The 19,207-nt window shown below is 41.2% G+C and overlaps 1 protein-coding gene across 7 annotated transcripts in view; it reads right to left on the reverse strand.

The window, feature by feature from the left end:
- Positions 1 to 19,207, reverse strand: part of Ehmt1 (euchromatic histone lysine methyltransferase 1) — a 105,275-nt gene that overhangs the window by 85,136 nt on the left and 932 nt on the right. For all 7 annotated transcript variants that reach the window (XM_050139896.1, XM_050139897.1, XM_050139898.1 and 4 more), the window contains 3 exons: positions 15,996 to 16,062; positions 10,165 to 10,721; positions 3,749 to 3,920 (listed from right to left, as the gene is read on the reverse strand). In XM_050139896.1, coding sequence (XP_049995853.1) covers positions 3,749 to 3,920; positions 10,165 to 10,721; positions 15,996 to 16,020 — 754 coding nt within the window. In that variant the 5' untranslated portion in view covers positions 16,021 to 16,062. Of the gene's footprint in view, positions 1 to 3,748; positions 3,921 to 10,164; positions 10,722 to 15,995; positions 16,063 to 19,207 lie in introns of those variants that run through there.

Genomic DNA, 19,207 nt, shown 5'->3' on the forward strand with positions numbered 1-19,207 from the left:
GCTCAGTGGTTAAGAGCATTGCCTGCTCTTCCAAAGGTCCTGAGTTCAATTCCCAGCAACCACATGGTGGCTCACAACCATCTGTAATGGGGTCTGGTGCCCTCTTCTGGCCTTCAGGCATACACACAGACAGAATATTATATACATAATAAATAAATATTTTTTAAAAAAAAGAATGATAATTAAAACTTTTTGGAGTTATCTTGAGATTATGTGACTCCCATTTCCTGCCCCTTTTATGCATCCGGCTTCATGCGCAGGCAGGCCCTGCCTCTTGCTGGCAACACCAGCAGCAGAACTTCCACACACACACCCCCATGATGGCATGGGCATAGAACAGCTGCCTCCGGCCCTCTTCTGAAAAGAGGCAGTCCCAGCGGCCTGGACTGATCAAATTAGCTATCACTGGACGCACATCCAGGGCCCTAAGTAGGCACGCCCCAACAGCTAAACCATCAATGACCTACCAGAGTGCACGAAGGGACCTGTCATGCAGAACCACAGTCACAGGATCTCAATGACTCAGACAACAGTAGGATATGCAAGAGAAGTTTCGATGAGCATTCAGTATTAATGGACCAGAAACCAGAATGACAACTCATGCCAATGACCATGTGCAGGTTGGGCTGAATGGACAAAAGGGAATACTGTGTGACACACTGCAGCTCCCAATGGCATTAAGATAAATAAAGAAGTTATTGGAGAGGCGGGAAAGGTGGAATAGCAAAGTGGATTTTGGGTTACTCTGTTTTTACTTTAAATTTTCTTTGGAGGAGGAAGAATGCTACAGGGGGTGAGTTAGGAAGGGACTGGGAAATGAGGAGAATTGGTGTACACGATGTGTAATTCCCATAGAATAAAAAAATTATCATGAAAACAATAAGGTAAATGGGAGACAGCTCAGTGTTTAAAAAGGACTTGTTACTCCTACAGAGGATCCATTTTGGTTCCCAGCAACAAGAAGTCAGCTAACAACCATCTGTAACTCAGGCTCCTTGAGATCCAATGCCCTCTTCTGTTCTCCTTGAGCACTATATGCATATAGGCAAGATAGACATATTGGAAAAACACTCATACACATATAAATAAAATAATTAAATAAAACATTTTTAAAGAGGCAGGCAGATCTCTGTGAGTTCAAAACCAACCTGGTCTACAAGAGCTAGATAGGCTCCAAAGCTACAGAGAAACCCTGTCTCGAAAAACCAAAATAAATAAAAATAAAAGGTAGAGGACAATTGAAAAAGAATTCCCAATGTCAACTTCTACCTTCCACACATGAACACACACATACACGAAGACTACACATACACATACAAAAGGATAGCATGGCGAGAAAATGAAGTACCTCCTCCATCAAAAAAAAAAAAAAAAGTAATTAATAGACTAAAGGAAGAAACTGAAGCAGAAAACTACCAAATGGCGCAAACCTGAAGCGCGGCCTCTGAGGACAATGTAGGAAAAAGTGACTTTATGTTTGGCCCAAACACAGCGAAAGGTCACCAAATGAGGCCTACAGCTTGGCCTATGACTCAAATCAGATCTGGAGAAGCACTGGGCAAAGTTATTAGGGAGTTTCTATGAAACATCTAGATTGTGGTCTCCCGCCCCACAGACAGGAAAGACAAAGAAGACTGGGAATGTTATAGATTAAAACAAAAAGGCAAGATAAAGCAACCAAATGATTGTGGAATCCAGGGCTAGGATTTGTTTGATTGGTATTAATAAAAAACTGGCAAAAGTTGGCCAATGCACCTAGAATAGATAATATCACAGTAAAATTAATTTACTGATTATTTGCTACACCACAGTACTCACTCAAAAAATGTCCTTACTTTTAGAGACAGTATACCACTATTTCCAGGAGAAACAAACAAATATTCTGAGGCCCAAGTCTGTAACTAGCAGCTTAAGAAAAGTGTTTCAAAAGTTAAAAAAAATAAACACACACACACATACACACATATACATACACGCACACGAAAGGATTAGTTAAATACAAAGAATATAAAAATACACTGGACTCTTTTGTAAAATGCCTACAACTTTGCTGAAATTCTGAAATTGCTTTAAAGTAAAGAGTAGTAGTTGTTCATAGTAGTACGAGACTGCTATCTCAACACTCAGGAAGCTGAGGTCATAGGAAAAAGACTTCAGGGTCAGCCTAAGTATATAGTGGGGAGAAAGGAGAGGAAAGGACGAAAAGGGGCTTAAATGGAGAGGTAGGAAAGATAAAGGAGAGTAGAAGAGAAGGAAAAGAAGAAAAAATACTTTAAAAGTGAAAAAAAGAGGGCTAGAAAAGATGACTCAGGAGGCCAGGCGATGGTGGTCCACACCTTTGATCCTACCACTCCGGAGACAGAGGCAGGCACTGTGGTCTACTGAGTTCCAGGACAGTCAGGGCTACACAAAGAAATCTTGTCTCAGAAAGGAAAAAAAAAAAAAAAAAAAAGACTCAGGGGTTTCAGTGTACTTGTTGCTCTTAGAAGATCCAAGTTGGTTCCCCAGCACTTACACAGCTGTTAAAATCACCTGTAACTCAAGTTTCAAGGGATCCAGCAGAGTCTTCTGAGCTCCATGGGCATCAGGCATACATGTGGTGGTGTACAGACATAAATGCAAGCAACACATATATACACAGGGGGAAAGAAGTGTATGTATATGTGTGTGTATGTGTGTTTTATTTGAGGTTTTTTTTTAAGTCCACGAAGAAAGAAAAAAAGCAGTGGCAAGGTGAGAATTTCTAAAATAAACCTTCCATGTCAACAACACTCAGCACAACAAACCCTTTCTAAGTTAAAATTCACTACTGGTTCGTGAGAGAAGGGATGGCGCATTTCCTAGAAGAGCACTATGTGCACATATGCTCTGCAGACTAGTAAAAAAAAAAAGCTGTGCTGATCTGAATCATGCAGGGACTTAAACGAAACCTATGAGATCTCCTGCGTGGTCTCCTGTGATAACCCACCTCCAATAATTTACTCTCAATACAGGGGTGGAAAGATGGTTTCGTTAGTATAGTTCTTACAGAGGATCTGAGTTTGATTCCCAGCATCCAGGTCAGGTACTCAAACTGCCTCTAATTCTGTTCCAGAGGATCCAATCCCTCTTCTGGCCTCCTTGGCCTCCCTTGTTCAAGTGCACATACCCACACACAAACATACACATAACTGTAAAAAATGAATAAAGTCAAGTGTGGTGGAACATGCCATTAGCCAAGCTAGTCTACATAGCTAGAAGCAGGACAGCCAGGGCTATAAAGAAAAACACCGTCTAAGAAAAAAATAATAATAATAAAATAAAAGTAAAGAGAACCTAACCCCCAATAATCGAATACTAGTTCACTCCTTCCACCAACAAGGCACACAGTAAGCACAGAAGAGTGAGGAGAGAATTTCACAGTTAAGAAGCTGGTTACAAAGATAAAGCCCAAGAACAATTCTCTGTATCTTGGCCTAACACACCTTAGTGTTTCCATCAGCAACTCACAAAATTCAGAGTCTTCAATTTACATCTCAGAAGATTTCAGTAAAAAACAAAATGTTCACTTTGAGATTAAAAGCAAGTCAGGAAAGCAAAAGAGAAGTCATAAAGATTGATGACAGAGGGCTTCTTAGCCACACAGGCCCATCACTCAACTCCAAAAGTGGCCAGCATTACACTGCCTGGACAGAAACAAGCTCAAAATGTGTGTGTGTGTGTGTGTGTGTGTGTGTGTGTGTGTGTGTGTGTGTAAAACTGTATTTACCTGTCTGGGACTTTGTGGTGGCCATGTAGCACTGGTTCTGAGGTAGCGACTGGTGGAGGGCTGGGAAGGTTGGTAAAAGCTGCTGTCGTCCACATTCAGAAATATTTCTGCTGATATCCTCTTTTGGTTCCTTATGGTCTCGAACTTCTCTGTGGTCTTTGCTGGCTGCATGCTTCGAAACAAAGACAAGTGGTTACAATAACTTCAGTAGCAGATGGTGACTGAAATAAAATGCATCCAAAAATCAATTCTTTTTCTCTTTAAATCTCATTTACTAAAAGACAGGCCATGGTGGAGGAAGGTAGAAAGTCCAAAATCCGCATAGTACAACTATTAACAAAGAAGGACCTAGCTCTAGAACACATGAGCGGAACACTCAGCGCTACCATCCTCTGCAGGATGAAGAATCCGTTATGAGAGACAGCTTTTCTTGGCTTTTTGAGACAGGGTTTCTCTGTAGCTTTGGAGCCTGTCCTGGAACTAGCTCCTTGTAGACCAGGCTTGCCTCAAACTCACAGAGATCCCCTGCCTCCCGAGGGGTGGGACTGAAGGTGTGCACCACCACCACCCGGCTGATTTTATAGTTTAAATATGTCTATAATAAACAGGTCAGGGTGTGGGAGAGATGGCTCGGTGGTTAAGAGTACTGCCTGCTCATCTAAAGGTCCTGAGTTCAATTCCCAGCAACCACATGGTGGCTCACAACCATTTGTAATGAGATCTGGTGCCCTCTTTTGGCCTGCAAGCATGAATGTAGGCAGAATACTGTATACACAATAAATAAATAAATCTTTAAAAAAGGTCATTCAATAATTCCCCTTTGCCAGTACAATGATGGAGGTGGGTCTTGTATCTTATCTGTTGATTTCATTGGTTAATAATAAAGAAACTGCCTCGGCCCTCATAGGACAGAAAATTAGGTAGGCGGAGTAGACAGAGTAAAATGCTGGGAAAAAGAAGCTGAGTGAGTGAGTTGCCATGATGCTCCCACTCCAGACAGACGCAGGTTAAGATCCTCTCTGGTAAGCCAGCTCATGGGCTACACAGAATATTAGAAATGGGTTAGAACAATATGTAAGAGCTAGCCAATAAGAAACTGGACCTAGCCGGGCCAGGCAGTGTTTGAAAGAATACAGTTTCCGTGTAATTATTTCNAGTTCAATTCCCAGCAACCACATGGTGGCTCGCAACCATCTTTAATGAAATCTGGTACCCTCTTCTGGCCTGCAGGCATACATGCAGACAGAATACTGTAAAACAAAATAAATAAATCTTGAATATATATAATATATATTGAATATATATATAAATATATATGAGGAAGAGGAGAAGGAGGTGGCTTCTTCCTCATACCATATACAACAAGAGAATACACACACACCCTGTTGTCCCTTGTATATGATATGAGGAAAGAAGTCTCCTCCTTCACACACACACACACACACACACACACACATTCTCCTACCTTTCAACATTAAATGCTCAGGATTCTACCAAGACAGAACTGGGCAGGAACGTGAGTTCTCAGCATGACAACTGATTGCAGTCAGAACTCAACATTGAATTGCATCAGTACCAAGAACCAATCGTCCATGTGACAGAATGACAGAAGCATCTCTCCCTACACACCTAAATCGAATTAGCTAGAACATGTAGGAGTGGGTTGCAGAAACAGATCCAGAGAAAAAGCAGACAACAAACACTCCTAAAGCATGTAAAATTCTGACAGGAAAGATGCCGGAAAACTTTAAAAATCTAGGTCAAGGAAAGAGTTTCACAAATGCCACCAAGAACACAGTCCCAAACATAAAACTGATAAACTGAATTCCATCAAATGAGACATCAAACTTCAGTTCATCAAAATAAGAAAATGAGGCTGGGTGTGGTGGCAAGCAACAGTAAGACTACAAGTCAGGAGTCAGGGATGAAAGCTGCTGCACTCTTTGGTAATTACACTCTTGAATACTCAACCCCAAAACAGAAAAAATTATATACAGATGAATATAAGCAGTCATCACAGCTGTAACTGGATAGCCTAAGACTGAACACACTAACTCAGGAGACAGAAGCAGAAGGTTCACTGCTTTGAAGGAAGCCAGGTCTACCAAGCAAGTTCAAGACAAACCCTGGACCTGTAAAAAGGCCCAGGGAAAGCAAGACAGGAGACAGAGGACATGAACAGACAAGGACATGCCCTGTTGTTTTGGGAAAAATATTAGAGCATGCCTCCTAACTGACAAAGGGTCTATCCAGAAATCCTAGAGCTGAGGATTTATCTCAGTGGTAGAGAGCTTGCCCACTGGATTAAAAATCAGCACTAAGTGTGTAAAAGGGAGAAAGGGAAGCAACAGAAATCTTAAAGCTAACAAAATACTTTATTATAAAAGGGTAAAAGATGTGAAACGCATTTCTCCATCAACAACAGAGTTGCAAATCATCACTGAGAAGAGCCACATCACATGGTGAAGAAGTTCAAGTAAAATTATGACAAGCACATTAGACCACCGAAACACAGCAGCAGCAGGACAAATACTGGCAAGGACACCAGAAACCAGGTACCTCCAGCAATGAAGATAGCTCAGGAAACCATGAACTTGTCACCAAGCCTGATGACCTGAATTCAATCCCCAGGACCCACATCTGGAAGGACAGAGACAAGTCCTGCAAGTTGACATCTGACTTAGATCACATGTATGCTATGGCACGTGTGCACTGTGTACACAATATTTGCACTCACTCATATACAATAAATGAATAACTAAATATTTTTTTAAACTTTTTAAATGTTACTAATAAGAAGACTGGAAAGGCACATGTATATCTCAATACTATTTGTGGGGGAGGGGGGCTGGAGAGATGGTTCAGAGGTTAAGAGCACTGGCTGCTCTTCCAGAGGACCTGTGTTCAATTCTCAGCAACCACATGGTAGCTCACAACCATCTGTAAAGAGATCTGGTGCTTTCTTCTGGCATGTAGACATACATGCAGGTGGAACACTATACATAATAATAAATAAATATTTTTAAAAAAAATACTATTTTTGAAGCTTCTTGATAATCATAAACTTTTAACTTTCTTGGTCTATTTTTCTGTCAGCATATTTTAATACATAATTATTTTTTAAGTCTCAGGGCTTTTCCTTTTACTATTAGCATACTTTAACTACACACAATAATAGGATTATGATATTTTCATACATGTACACAATGTATTCTGAGCACATTCATCTTTCATTACCCTCTCTTTCTAGGGTGCTTTTTGATTTTCGTGTTTTGTGGCAAGGTCTCTCTATGTATCACTAGCTGTCCTCCAGTGATACATCCACCTCACATCTACCCACTAAGGCATCCTGAGCGCTAGGATTAAATGTATACACCACCATGTCCAGCTACCCTATTTTCTTTGTAAAGATTTATAATTAATTATATGTACATGTATTAGGCTGGATGTGAATATGTAGAAATCAATGCAAGTGCCTGAAGCACCAGAGGTATCAGAGTCCATGGAGTTAAAGTAACAAATGGCTGGGAGCCCCTAATAAAGATATGCTAGGGCCCTCTGGAAGAGCAGCTGTAGAAGGGAAAGGTCCTTGTGCTCACAGATGCACTAGGAAAACCAGGAATGTCTCTTCAAAAAAAGATATATATATAACTTGTTTTCTACCCAGAAGGCTGGAAATGGATGTGGTTAATTGCTGTTGACTTCTATGCTATCTGTAGAGCCAGGCTACTCCTGGCTCCCCAGATTCTTAAGTTTATCTTAGACTCTTCCTCCCTAGTCCTTTATCTGGATCACTGTTTCTCACTCAGTAAGACCCAGCTATATGGGAGCTGTCACATGTACTTTATGAATGGAGCAGAGGTGGTTAATAGCCAGGTGACCTCCGTGCTATCTGTATGGTCTGACCATGCAGAATCTTATGTTTATCAAGCTAGCCAAGCTGGGAATTGGGGGGCCCCCAGGCTAAGTGGCCAGTCCATGTTCCATTAAGTTGAACCCATATAAATGCCTGGCAAGAGGACAAAACATCTGATAGCTATAGGATTGCCAATGATGACAAGCAGCTCCACCCTATACCCAATGTAGCGACTACAGATCCACACATGGCACTTGAGCAATCAGAACCAGCACCACAAAGATAAAAACAAGCACTCTTGGGAAAACAAACATGAAAAAGAGCTACATTTAAACAAAACTCCTCTGAGGAATTAGATTCCTAAGAGATTGTGAAAGAATCTCAGTAGTAGCTCTCTATACCCATCCATCTATCCATCCTTCTCTATCTAGTGTGTTGTGTGTGTGTGTCTGTCTACTGTTGTGGGATATTTATACACTGTATTAAGATATATTGCCCCCCCAAAAAAAAAAGATATATTGCCATTGTCAGGCAGTGGTGGTGTACACCTTTAATCCCAGATCTCAGGAGGCAGAGGCTGGTGGATCTCTGTGAGTCCGAGGTCAGCCTGGTCTACTAGTTCCAGGACAGGCTCCAAAGCTAAAGAAACCCTGTCTCAAAAAACAAAAACAAAACAAAACAAACCAAAAAAAAAAAAAGATTTTTGCCATGATTGGTTAAATAAAGAGCTAAACAGCCAATAGCTAGCAAAAGTATAAAATAAGAATTCTGGACAGAGAGGAAGTAGGAGGAGATAACTGAGGCACAGAGGAGACACCAATGAGACAGAGGGAGCCAGGCATACAGAATGAAAGATAAAAAGCCACATGGTAAAACATAGAAATGAGTTAAGATATCAGAACTAGTTAAGAACAAGCCTAAGCTAAGGCCAAACTCTTATAAGTCTCCATGCCATTATTTGTGAGCTAGTGGCCCAAAGAAAAATCTGTTTACAGTCTAAAAGGCAAAGGTTAATAACAGATCTTTCTATTCCCCAATCACTTTCCACATGATTTTTTTGAGACAATGTCTTTCAACATAACCTAGAGCTTACTGATTCAACTAGGCCAGCACAACCCAGGTCTCTTCCGCACTAGTGGCACTAGAATTACAGGCATTTGATTCTGTGGTGCATGCAGGTGTTCTGTGGATGCTAGGGGTTTAAACTAGGGTGTTCATACTTCCTCAGCAAGCACTTTGCTCACGGAGGCATCTCCCTAGTCTCATGATCAGTCTATTGTATTGGATAAGATGAACTATGATTTAGGCATGGTGGCACACATGCACAATTCCACAATCTAGATGGTAGGAGCAGGAATATCAGGAATATAAGTCTAAGTCCTACCTGGGCTATGTGAGACCCTAGCTCAAACCAAAACATAAATACGTAATTTTTTAATAAAAATTTTAAAAACCTATTTTCCCAGTATGAGGTAAGCAGAGGCAGGTGTATCTCTGTATGTTTTGAGACCAGCATGGTCTACAAGAGCAAGTTACAGGACGGCCAGGGATACACAGAAAAACCAACCCTGTCTCAAAGAAAACAACAACAAAAAGAAGAAAAAGAAACAAACAGGTATTAAAAATTTAAAACATCAACGTAAAGACCAGAATGAAAAGGGTTAAAGCATAAAGCAGGAAATAGGTACACCTATAGAAGGACACAAAGTTCACAGTACTGTGCTCACAGACAAGGGATTCTATGAGAGGGAAATTAATAACCACACATCATTACATGTTTCTGGAGCTGACAAGGCAACCCCACAGACTGACAGTCTTGGGGAAAGGTTCCAGAATGAAATCCTAAACGCTACAGAGAAAACAGCAGTCTGCACACGAAAGGCACTAGAAATCACAAGGGAGTATGATCGTGAATGTGGAATCCACCAAAGCTAAATCCACATCAAAAGTAACAGAACTGCAGACATTTTGAAAACATGCATCAAATACATGCAATGAAAAACAGAGTGAGACCAAGCTCAGCTGGCTGAGTATTATAGGGAAGTACTACTTTCTGTCAATGGTAAAGTACAGAGCTCATCTTGCTCTCAGCAACCCTGAAGATCACTTTCAGAACCTTCCAGAAATGGCAGAAGAAAAATAAGTTTTCTGACAGGCAATGGTGACACTCACCTTTTAATCCCATAATCACAGCACTCGGCAGAGGAAGCAAGATCTCTGTGAGGTCGAGGTTAGCCTGGTCTACAGATTGAGTTCTGGAGCAGCCAGGACTACACAGAGAAACGGACACACACACACACACACACACACACACACACACACACACACACACGACAGTTTCCTTGAAAAAGCCCGACCCATCTTCAGAGCAAAAAGAAGCCTTCAGGAAAAACACTGAAAGCAGGGCTGATGTGGTATCATCTGAGTTGGTTGCTCATATATCTGGAATGACTACTGATGACCACTGCTATTAATTAGTTTTTCCCTTTGTTACGTGAAAATCTATTTGTTTTCATTAATGCAAAGGAGGATTAAGACAGAAAAGAAGATATAAAATTACCAGGCCCGGGATGGACTTCGGCATGGTCTTGCGTGCCCTGTGAACCCTGACATCAGTGCCCGAGGCTGTAGGCTTCCTGTCCTCTGTGTCTGCACTCCCTTCCCCAGGCACAGCAGGTGCTGTGGTTGGTGTCTGAGGAAGTGCACTTGGAGTCCTGCATTTACTGGCCCCTCCAGGAAGAGTTTTTGCCGCATGACCAGGAAGCGAGGAGGCTAGAGTGCTGGGAGTCCTCAAGGGCTGCCCCTGCAGGGCTGGTTTATTTAAAAAATATCCATTGCTGCCAATGACAGAAGTCTGCATGAAGTCGTCAGTTGTGACATGGTTTTGCTTTCCCACTTCTATGTCTCTTTCTGAAAGTCCATTTTCGGCCACCCGAGATGCTCTGTTGGTACCTTCCTGCGGGCTAGCTCTTGTGTTCTCCTGAGTATGTTTGGGTGCATTTGGATGGCTGCTGTCACTGCTCTTTTCACAAGAACCATTGGTTTCTCCATCTGTAGCCATGGGAGTCTCTCCTGTCTGTTTCTCTGTGGAACCTTCATCAGCAGCCATAGGTGTATCTGTAAACAAAGAAAGGCATGTCACAGTGGCCAGCATCCATCAATCCATAACTATCACCATAAATTACAATTTATTTGGCCAACATATTTGTCTACAAATATGCTACGAAATTTTCTACAGTGTTAGCATGTAGCTAAGTGGGAAACTCTTGCCTAACATGTGCAAGGCCCTGGGTTCAAGACTCCACACCAAAAAAAAAAAAAAAACCCGCACCTGCCTATAAAAATTATTTATTTCCTATAGAAACCAATACTTAACTTAATAACAGAAATGCTGATTTATTTCTTAAAATATTAACTTTTGGTAAAATTTGAGAAGTCAGCCTAATTTTTAAAAAGACCATTTGTTGGAGATTTAAAGGGAGAAGGAAGTTCAGGGATTAAGAGCACTTACTGTTCTTACAGAGTACCTAATTTGGTTTGCATTTGCAATACCCACACTAGGCAGTTCCTAACCACTTTTAACTCCAAGTCCAAGGTATCTGTTGGACTGGAACCTCTGGGTCTCTCTCTCTCTCTCTCTCAACTCCACAAACTCAGTCTCCAAACAAAGAAAACTGGGCCAAAAAGCCAGTTCCAAATTCTTAGAACTTGGACTGCTGCTACTTCCTCCCCTGTTGCCATCAGCAGTCCAAATCCCTGTCCAACTTTTAACCAGACTTAGGCACAAATCCAGTTTGTGGCAGACAGGTCACCACCCTCATCTACAACCTATAAAGTCTTCCTGCTTTAGTTCAAGGGTATGACTTCTCTAGCCTCAGTCTCTGGGACAGGCAAAAACACCCAGGAGTTGCTTTGCTCAAATAAACCTGTTATTATACTTTTCCAATTCAGCTTGATATGGCCTTCTGAGTTGGCAAAGAAACTTATTAGGGGTGGGAGACAGAAGACCTACTAGGACTCACTTCCCTCTTCTGGACTCTGAAGTCACCTGTACTTATGCCCCACATGTTCATACTTAGATACACATTCATAACTGAAAATCATTTTTTTAAGGAGTTGCTTCAAAAGCAGTATCACAGAAGTCCAAAGAAAAGCTGGAGGGAAGGGGATCACATTAAGTATATTTTTGGCCATTACATGTCTTCTCTAAGAAGTCCAGACTCCTCTGGCTATTCTATCATGACCAGGAAAGTAGGAATTCCAAGGGGCTGAAGCAGCCCTGGGGGTAGGAGGCCACTCTAGTGGGTGCAAAGCTCGACAGAGGCCCTCAGCTCTCCTTTTCCCTGTGCCTATCACCTAACACACAGGACTTACCATTTGTCATATTAGCTGCCTGCCCTTCCCAAGAATACACATTCTAAAACAGCAGAGACTGCCTTTCCTATTCCTCTCAGAAGGCCAGGGAGAAACCTATGCAATATGTCCTTTCTGAATGAACAACCAGCCTTTAGTAACTTTTTAAGTCCTTAGCAAAACAAAATATGTAAAAACTTTCCTTAACTTGGGAGGTTATACAGCAAATTCTGGAGTCAATGTATACTTTGTCCAACACGTTTTTTAATTGCAGGTCAATAGAAATAGCACATTTATCCATTAATGCTTCTAAAAGTTTGGCACATAAAGAAATGATTGAGTAACAGCAGCACCAGATAAGAGAAAGAAAAGCAAAGGCAGTAATGAAGAGACAGGATGCTGTCACCTTATCTGATCAAGACACAAGCACAAAGTCAGACCACTATTTTCAGAATTAAGTGACATAGTTGAACTGTAGCTCGGTGGCACAGTACTTGTCCAGAATGCATAATTGCCTGGGTTGATACCAAGAATTACCAAAACAAAGAAAAAAAGAAAAAAGAAAAACCCTACAAAAAGAATGCCATTTCTCTATAGCAACATTACCTTAAAAATATAAGAAGAAGCTGGGCGGTGGTGGCGCAAGCCTTTAATCCCAGCATTTGGGAGGCAGAGGCAGGCAGATCTCTGTGAGTTCGAGGCCAGCCTGGTCTACAAGAGCTAGTTCTGGGACAGGCACCAAAGCTACAGAAAAACCCTGTCTTGAAAAAACCAAAAATAAAAAAATATATGTAAGAAGAAAGTCAGGCATGGTGGTGTATATATTTAATCCTAGCACTTAGGAAGCTAAGGACAGTGTGGTATACATAAAAGAGTTCCAGGACTTCTGGACAGTGGTGGCACACACCTTTAATCCCCTAGCACCTGGAAGGCAGAAATGGGCATATCTCTGTGAATTCAAGGCCAGCCTGGTCTATAAAAGGGGTTCAAGGACAGTCAAAGCTGTAACAGAGAAACCCTGTCTTGGAATAAAGCATAATCGAGAAATCTTGTCTCAAAAGGACATATATTCAAATGTATGTGTGTCAGTGTGTCAGTATGAAGAAAAACAAGATATTTACAAAAGGAAGAAAACTACAAAGTGTGTGTGTATATATATATATTTTTTTTTTAATTTTAATTTTTGTTTTTTTGAGACAGGGTTTCTCTGTAGCTTTGGAACCTGTCCTGGAACTAGCTCTCTTTTTTAAAAGTCAAATTACTTAATGCCTATGTACAGAAAAAAACATTAAGAGAGAATGTTCTAGAACCAGGTAACAAAATGACAAAGCTGCCAAGGCCCCTCAAATTTAGAAATTCAGTGATATTTTAACCAGAATTCCAATTAATATATTAAAGAAATCTGTGACTTAAGCTAAAATATAACAAAAAAGAGTAAACTTTCAAAAATGAATAGCAAAGGCAAGGAAAACAAGCTTCCTACAGTGAAGAATCATATGACCCAGCCTAAATCCACAGCATGGACAGTAGAGGCAGAGCAATGAGGACAAAGGTACATTTTCCATAGGCCTGTTTGGGTGCAGCCTAGGATACACTGTAGTCCAAATTGCAAGCCTTAGCCAGCCTGTCACATATAGAAGTCCTGCGTGATTTGTACTCAAAGTTCATAGCTTTCTCAAACACAACAAAAAAGAAAACAGAATGGGGAAAAGAGAAGAAAGGGGAAAACAATATGAAAAAGTGATATATCACATACAAAGAAAAAGATAAATACAGATACGTATTTCAGATTAAACCATATGTAAGGCAAAGCAGTGAAACATCTTCAAACTGCTCAGGAAAAAACTACTAAATTAGGATTATAATATATGACAACCTTCAAATATGTCAGTCAGATGACGAGGGCTGAGATTAATCATTGTGCTGGAGAGTTTTAAATGCCACCTTGATGCAATCTAGAATCACAGGGGAAGAGACGCAGAGTTTTGATTGTAAGCCTAGCCTTTGTCAGCTGAGCCACCTCCCCAGCCCAGGAAGAAAGTCTTAAATAAAGAAGCATCTAGGGCTGGAGAGATGGCTCAGTGGTTAAGAGCATTGCCTGCTCTTCCAAAGGTCCTGAGTTCAATTCCCAGCAACCACATGGTGGCTCACAACCATCTGTAATGAGGTCTGGTGTCCTCTTCTGGCTTGCAGACATACACACAGACAGAATATTGTATACATAATAAATAAATAAATTTAAAAAAAGAAAGAAAGAAAGAAGCATCTAGATCAGGTTGGCCTATAGGCATGTCTGTGTAGGACTGTCTTAATTTTTAACTGATATTAGGAAAACCCAGCCAAACATAGGTAGCATCATTTCATGGACTGGGCACTGGACTATGTTAGAGAGAGCCAGTTGAGAGCAAACAATCAGGCGGGAGATATGTGTTCATTTCTCTCTGTTCTTGGTTGTAAAAGTGATATGGCAGCTTGAGTTCCTGCTCTGACACTACGGAGTAAATAAGGCTAAAACTTACTACTGTGTAGACAAGTTCAATGGCAATGTATGAAAAAAGCCTATCATGCAAACCAAAAACAGAAGAAAACTTGTGTGTGTAAGAGATAGAGAAGGTGTTGGATCCCTTGGAGCTACAGTTGAAGATAGTTGTGAGCCACCTGACATGGGTGCTTGGAACCAAACTCCAGTTCTCTGGAAAAGCAACCACTGAGCCATCTCCCAAGCCCCATAACTAGATTTCTTGCAGAATAGCCTGCCTCCTGAAGTCACCCTCAACATTCCACACTAAACCTACTGAAACCTCAACTATATCTTCCAAGTTTCTATAAATGGGAGACACCTAGCTGAGCAGTGGTGGCACACGCCTTTAATAGCAGCACAGGAGACAGAGGCATTGGATATCTGAGTTCAAGGCCAGCCTGGTCTACAGAATGAGTTCCAGGACAGCACAGAGAAAACCTCAGAGAAAACCTGTCTCAAGTCCTTGAGGGCTGGAGAGATGGCTCAGAGGTGGCTCACAACCATCGTAATGAGATCTGGTGCCCTCTTCTGGTGGGCAGGGATACAGGCAGGCAGAATACTGTACATGATTAATAAATAAATCTTCAAAGAAAAAAAAAGCCCTTGAGACCTGGGTTTTTTTTTCATTTCAAAAAATATACTTACACTATACCCATGCTTCTGCATGGACCACACTATTAACCTACATGTGTATGACAGTTTGTTTACCCACGTGTTATCATACAGGGCCTGGGTGGATGGTCTAGTGTCATAAATAAAGACGCTACAATTGTTAGTGTGATTACACACTTTTTATTTTCCGGCTGCACTTTTAAAACAGGATACACAAGATATTTGATTTCTACACTTTGTTAATATTTTTCCTTCTCTGGCAGATCTTTTTTTTTTTAAAGGTTTATTTATTTATTATGTATACAACATTCTGCCCGCATGCCAGAGGAGGGCGCCAGATCTTAGTACAGATGGTTGTGAGCCACCATGTAGTTGCTGAATTGAACTCAGGACCTCTGGTTCAGGAATGAGAGATTAAAAAAAGTACACTGCAATCCTAGATAAATTCCAAGAAAGTCAAAAGGCTAGGAGAGATAATAAGAGTATATGTGGGGCACCAGGCGGTGGTGGCGCCTGCCTTTAATCCCACCACTTGGGAGGCAGAGACAGGTGAATCTTTGTGAGTTCGAGGCAGCATAGTCTACAAGGGCTAGTTCCAGGACAGTCTCCAAAGCTACAGAGAAACCCTGTCTCGGAGGGGGAAAAAAAAAAAAAAAAAGAGTGTATATGGGACTGGAGAGATAGCTCAGCAGTTAAAAGCAATGGCTGCTCTTCCAGAGGGTCTAAGTTCAATTCCCAGCAACCACATGGTAGCCTATAACTGTCTGTAATGAGATCTAGTGCCCTCTTCTGGGCTACAGGCATATATGCAGGCAGAACACTGTACACATAATAAAAAAATGAACAAACTGGGGGAAAAAATGCAAGCAGCAAAGTCCCCTCCTGTTGGGTGAAGTAGCCCTTACCTTCCCTTAGTAGCTCAGTTTTCATGCAGCAATCCTGCTTGGTATCTTGCTTGGCCAGAACTACCTGCTGGAGAAGAAAAAAAAGAGATTTAGGCATCAATCAGGGGCATCCTCAAATCAAATAGTTAGAAATCTGAAATGCTCTGGCTCTTATACAGCAAATTGCTTTGATATGCATTTATTACCTTTTCATTTACTTTAAAAAAAAAAACTTTAACTCTTTTTAAGTATTTCAAGTGTCTGACACGACAAAAACAAAAAAAGCACAGAAAGGGGGAGCACGTGCTGTTCTTCCAGAGGATTGGAGTTCAGTTCCCAGCATCCCAGGAGGTGGCTTTAAGTCCACTAACTGCTGCTCTAAGTCCAGTTCCAGTGGAATCCATGCCCTCTTCTAGACACTCAAGTACACATAACCATACACAGCCACACACATATATGCATAATTTTAAAAAATACACCTGGTATATAGAGGCATAAATTTTAATCACAACACTCAAGAGGGCAGAGACAGGTAAACCTCTATGAGTTCAAAGCCACCCTGGTCTATATAGCAAGTTTCAGGCCAGCCAGAGTTATACAGTGAAACCCTCTCAAAATAACAATAATTTTAAGATTTAGAAATGTGTAAATAAGAAAATTCAATTAGACAATTGAATCACTACATATATGAGCTTAAGTACCCACCACATGGAGGAATATATTATAGTCTCAAGGCCTTAAAACACCAAAATCACACACTCCTGGAGTTTCAAGCAACAAAACTTTCAGCCTGTAGACCCTAAAGACATAGCCCTCACCATACATCTAATAACCTTTGGAGTTCCATTTGCTCCAAAGACAACGAAAAGCTTTCTCAGAACAACCCCAGTGAAACTTCACTCACTGCAATTTCTACTTAACCGGAAGCTCCTAAGACCAGGACCATGCTTTTCTTTGTAACCAAAGTCAAATGCCCTATCCCTCTTCCCAGAAGCATCTGCCATCACAAGTGCTTCCCAAATAATCCTCTTGAAAGAACTACTCATCCTCATTATACCCACCAAGGGAACACAGGTCATATCCACTAAAAGACAGGAGAAGGACATCGTGTTCTCCTGATCTCAGGCTAGTCCACCCCCTCTTTCCAGAAGGATCCACAGTAGTTTTTAGTGTAGTCTAAGGACACTAGGACCAGGTTTTTTTAGGTGTTTGCATAGACACTCGGGGAACGGGTCCTGTTGGAATTCACTATTCCTGCGCCTGACCTACAGGGAAACAATAGATGCCGATAAGCATCTCTGCAAACCACTTGGAGTGAAAGTCAATCAAGACCACTGAGTACAGATCCAGTCAGACACATGGAAAATTCCAGTAGGCCCTGTTCCACGCCATCAAGCTCATCTCGGAGTTCTGAGACCAGACCAACTAAATGTGGTTGTACATCTTCAAAGACCTGTGAACTACATGTGATACAAACCTTAACCCTAAGGCAAAATCATCTCCAATTCTTTTAAAGAAAATGTTTACAACCCCTTGTGATGGTTACCATTGATTAACTTGACAGGATCTAAAAATCACCAGGAAGCAAGGCTCTGGACATGTCTACAAGGGACTTTCTAGGTGAGGTTAACAAAGGGAGTGTGATAGTTTCCTTTAATCGTCAATTTGACACAACCTAGAATCATGAGGGAAGAGAGACTAAATGTAGAATTGTCTACATTATTCATTACAGCTGGCTACTGCTATTTGTTTATATGTCTCTATGCAAAAAAAAAAAAAAACATGGTTTTGCCACACGGGGCTTATCTTTGTGATTGAGCACCTTACTCTTGTGATTCTTATGAATAAAGTTCATTATTGCAGACTTTAGCCTGCTTCTCTTTTTAGGCTCTACTCTCCCAGGTCCTACTGACACAACCAAATGTGAGTGTCACCATTCCTTAGACAGGGGTCCTAAGCTGTGTACGAGTAGAAAAACAGTTTAGCACAATCAAACATGCATACGTGCATTCATTTCTCTCTACTCTTGAATGTGGATGATGTGAGTAGCTGTTTCCTTCATGCCTTCACTTTCCCACAATAATGGACCCAGAACTGTCAGTAAAATAAACCCTTTCTCTTCTAAGTTGTTTTTCTGTCAGGGAACTGTATCACTGCAACAGAAAGGAAACTAGAACAGGTGGGAAGGGAAGACGCCATGAACTGAAATCCTGGACTGAATAAAAATAAAAGAATCAAACCACCAGCCTTCTTCTCTCTTCTTCTTGACTGACTGCAGTCATCTTAGCCTCTGCCCACATTACTTTCCTACTATGATGGGCTATCCTCAAACTGAGGTAAAATAAAGCCTGCCTTTCTTGCACTGTTTCTGTCAGGTATTTTGTCCTAACAGCACAGAGAGTAACTAATACACTCCTACTCCTGCTGGAGTAGCAAAAGAAGAAAAGGCAATACTTTGGCAAACACACCCATGCCAGTTAGCACCCTTTGTCCCTTTACCCTTATTGTCCATCTGTCTGTCTCACCATCTGTTACATGCGACAGCAATGGTCTTGTACCTCTAACATGTCCAGGGTGACCAGCAGGAAGGAGGAGGAAGAGTTAACAAAAATTTCCCAAGAGGCGGCAGAGGTATACTTCTACCCTTTACCTCAGCTTGAATATCTGCTCTCCACAAGACAGAGTTGATGGCACTCTAGGAATACCCCAGATACACAATCACTACCTTCTCAGTGGTCAAAGTTATTGTGTGGATATGAAAGCATCTGCTGCCCTACAAGACACACTGTTGAAGGTTTATTTCTCATTTGTGACATTACTGAGACATAACAAAATCAGGAGGGCTTTCATCTTAATAGTTAAATTCAGAGGCGTGACCTAACGGGAGGAAAATAGGTAACTTGATATATATATATATGAAAGGATATAGAATGTCTCCAATCTTTTCCTGTCTCTTTGCTTCCTGGCTGCCATGAGGGGAGCAAACATAGGCATGCAACATCCAAGAAGGTAGTGCTGAAGAATGACAAATGCATCACAAAAGCACAGCAATGCCTGAAAAACTCCTGCTGCTATAAAGTCCAGACACTTGGAGCATCAAAAGAGATGGATCATACCCCTCCAACACAATGATGATGGGAAGTTCACATGAATACAAATAATGGGTAAAAACAAATGAAGGTAAAATTCTTCATACTAAATGCCAACTAGTAAACACATTAAGAAGATGGGAG

Source organism: Alexandromys fortis, unplaced genomic scaffold (assembly GCF_014885135.2).
Source record: "Alexandromys fortis isolate MF-2015 unplaced genomic scaffold, M_Fortis_MF-2015_v1.1 scaffold_33, whole genome shotgun sequence".
Lineage (NCBI taxonomy): Eukaryota > Metazoa > Chordata > Mammalia > Rodentia > Cricetidae > Alexandromys > Alexandromys fortis.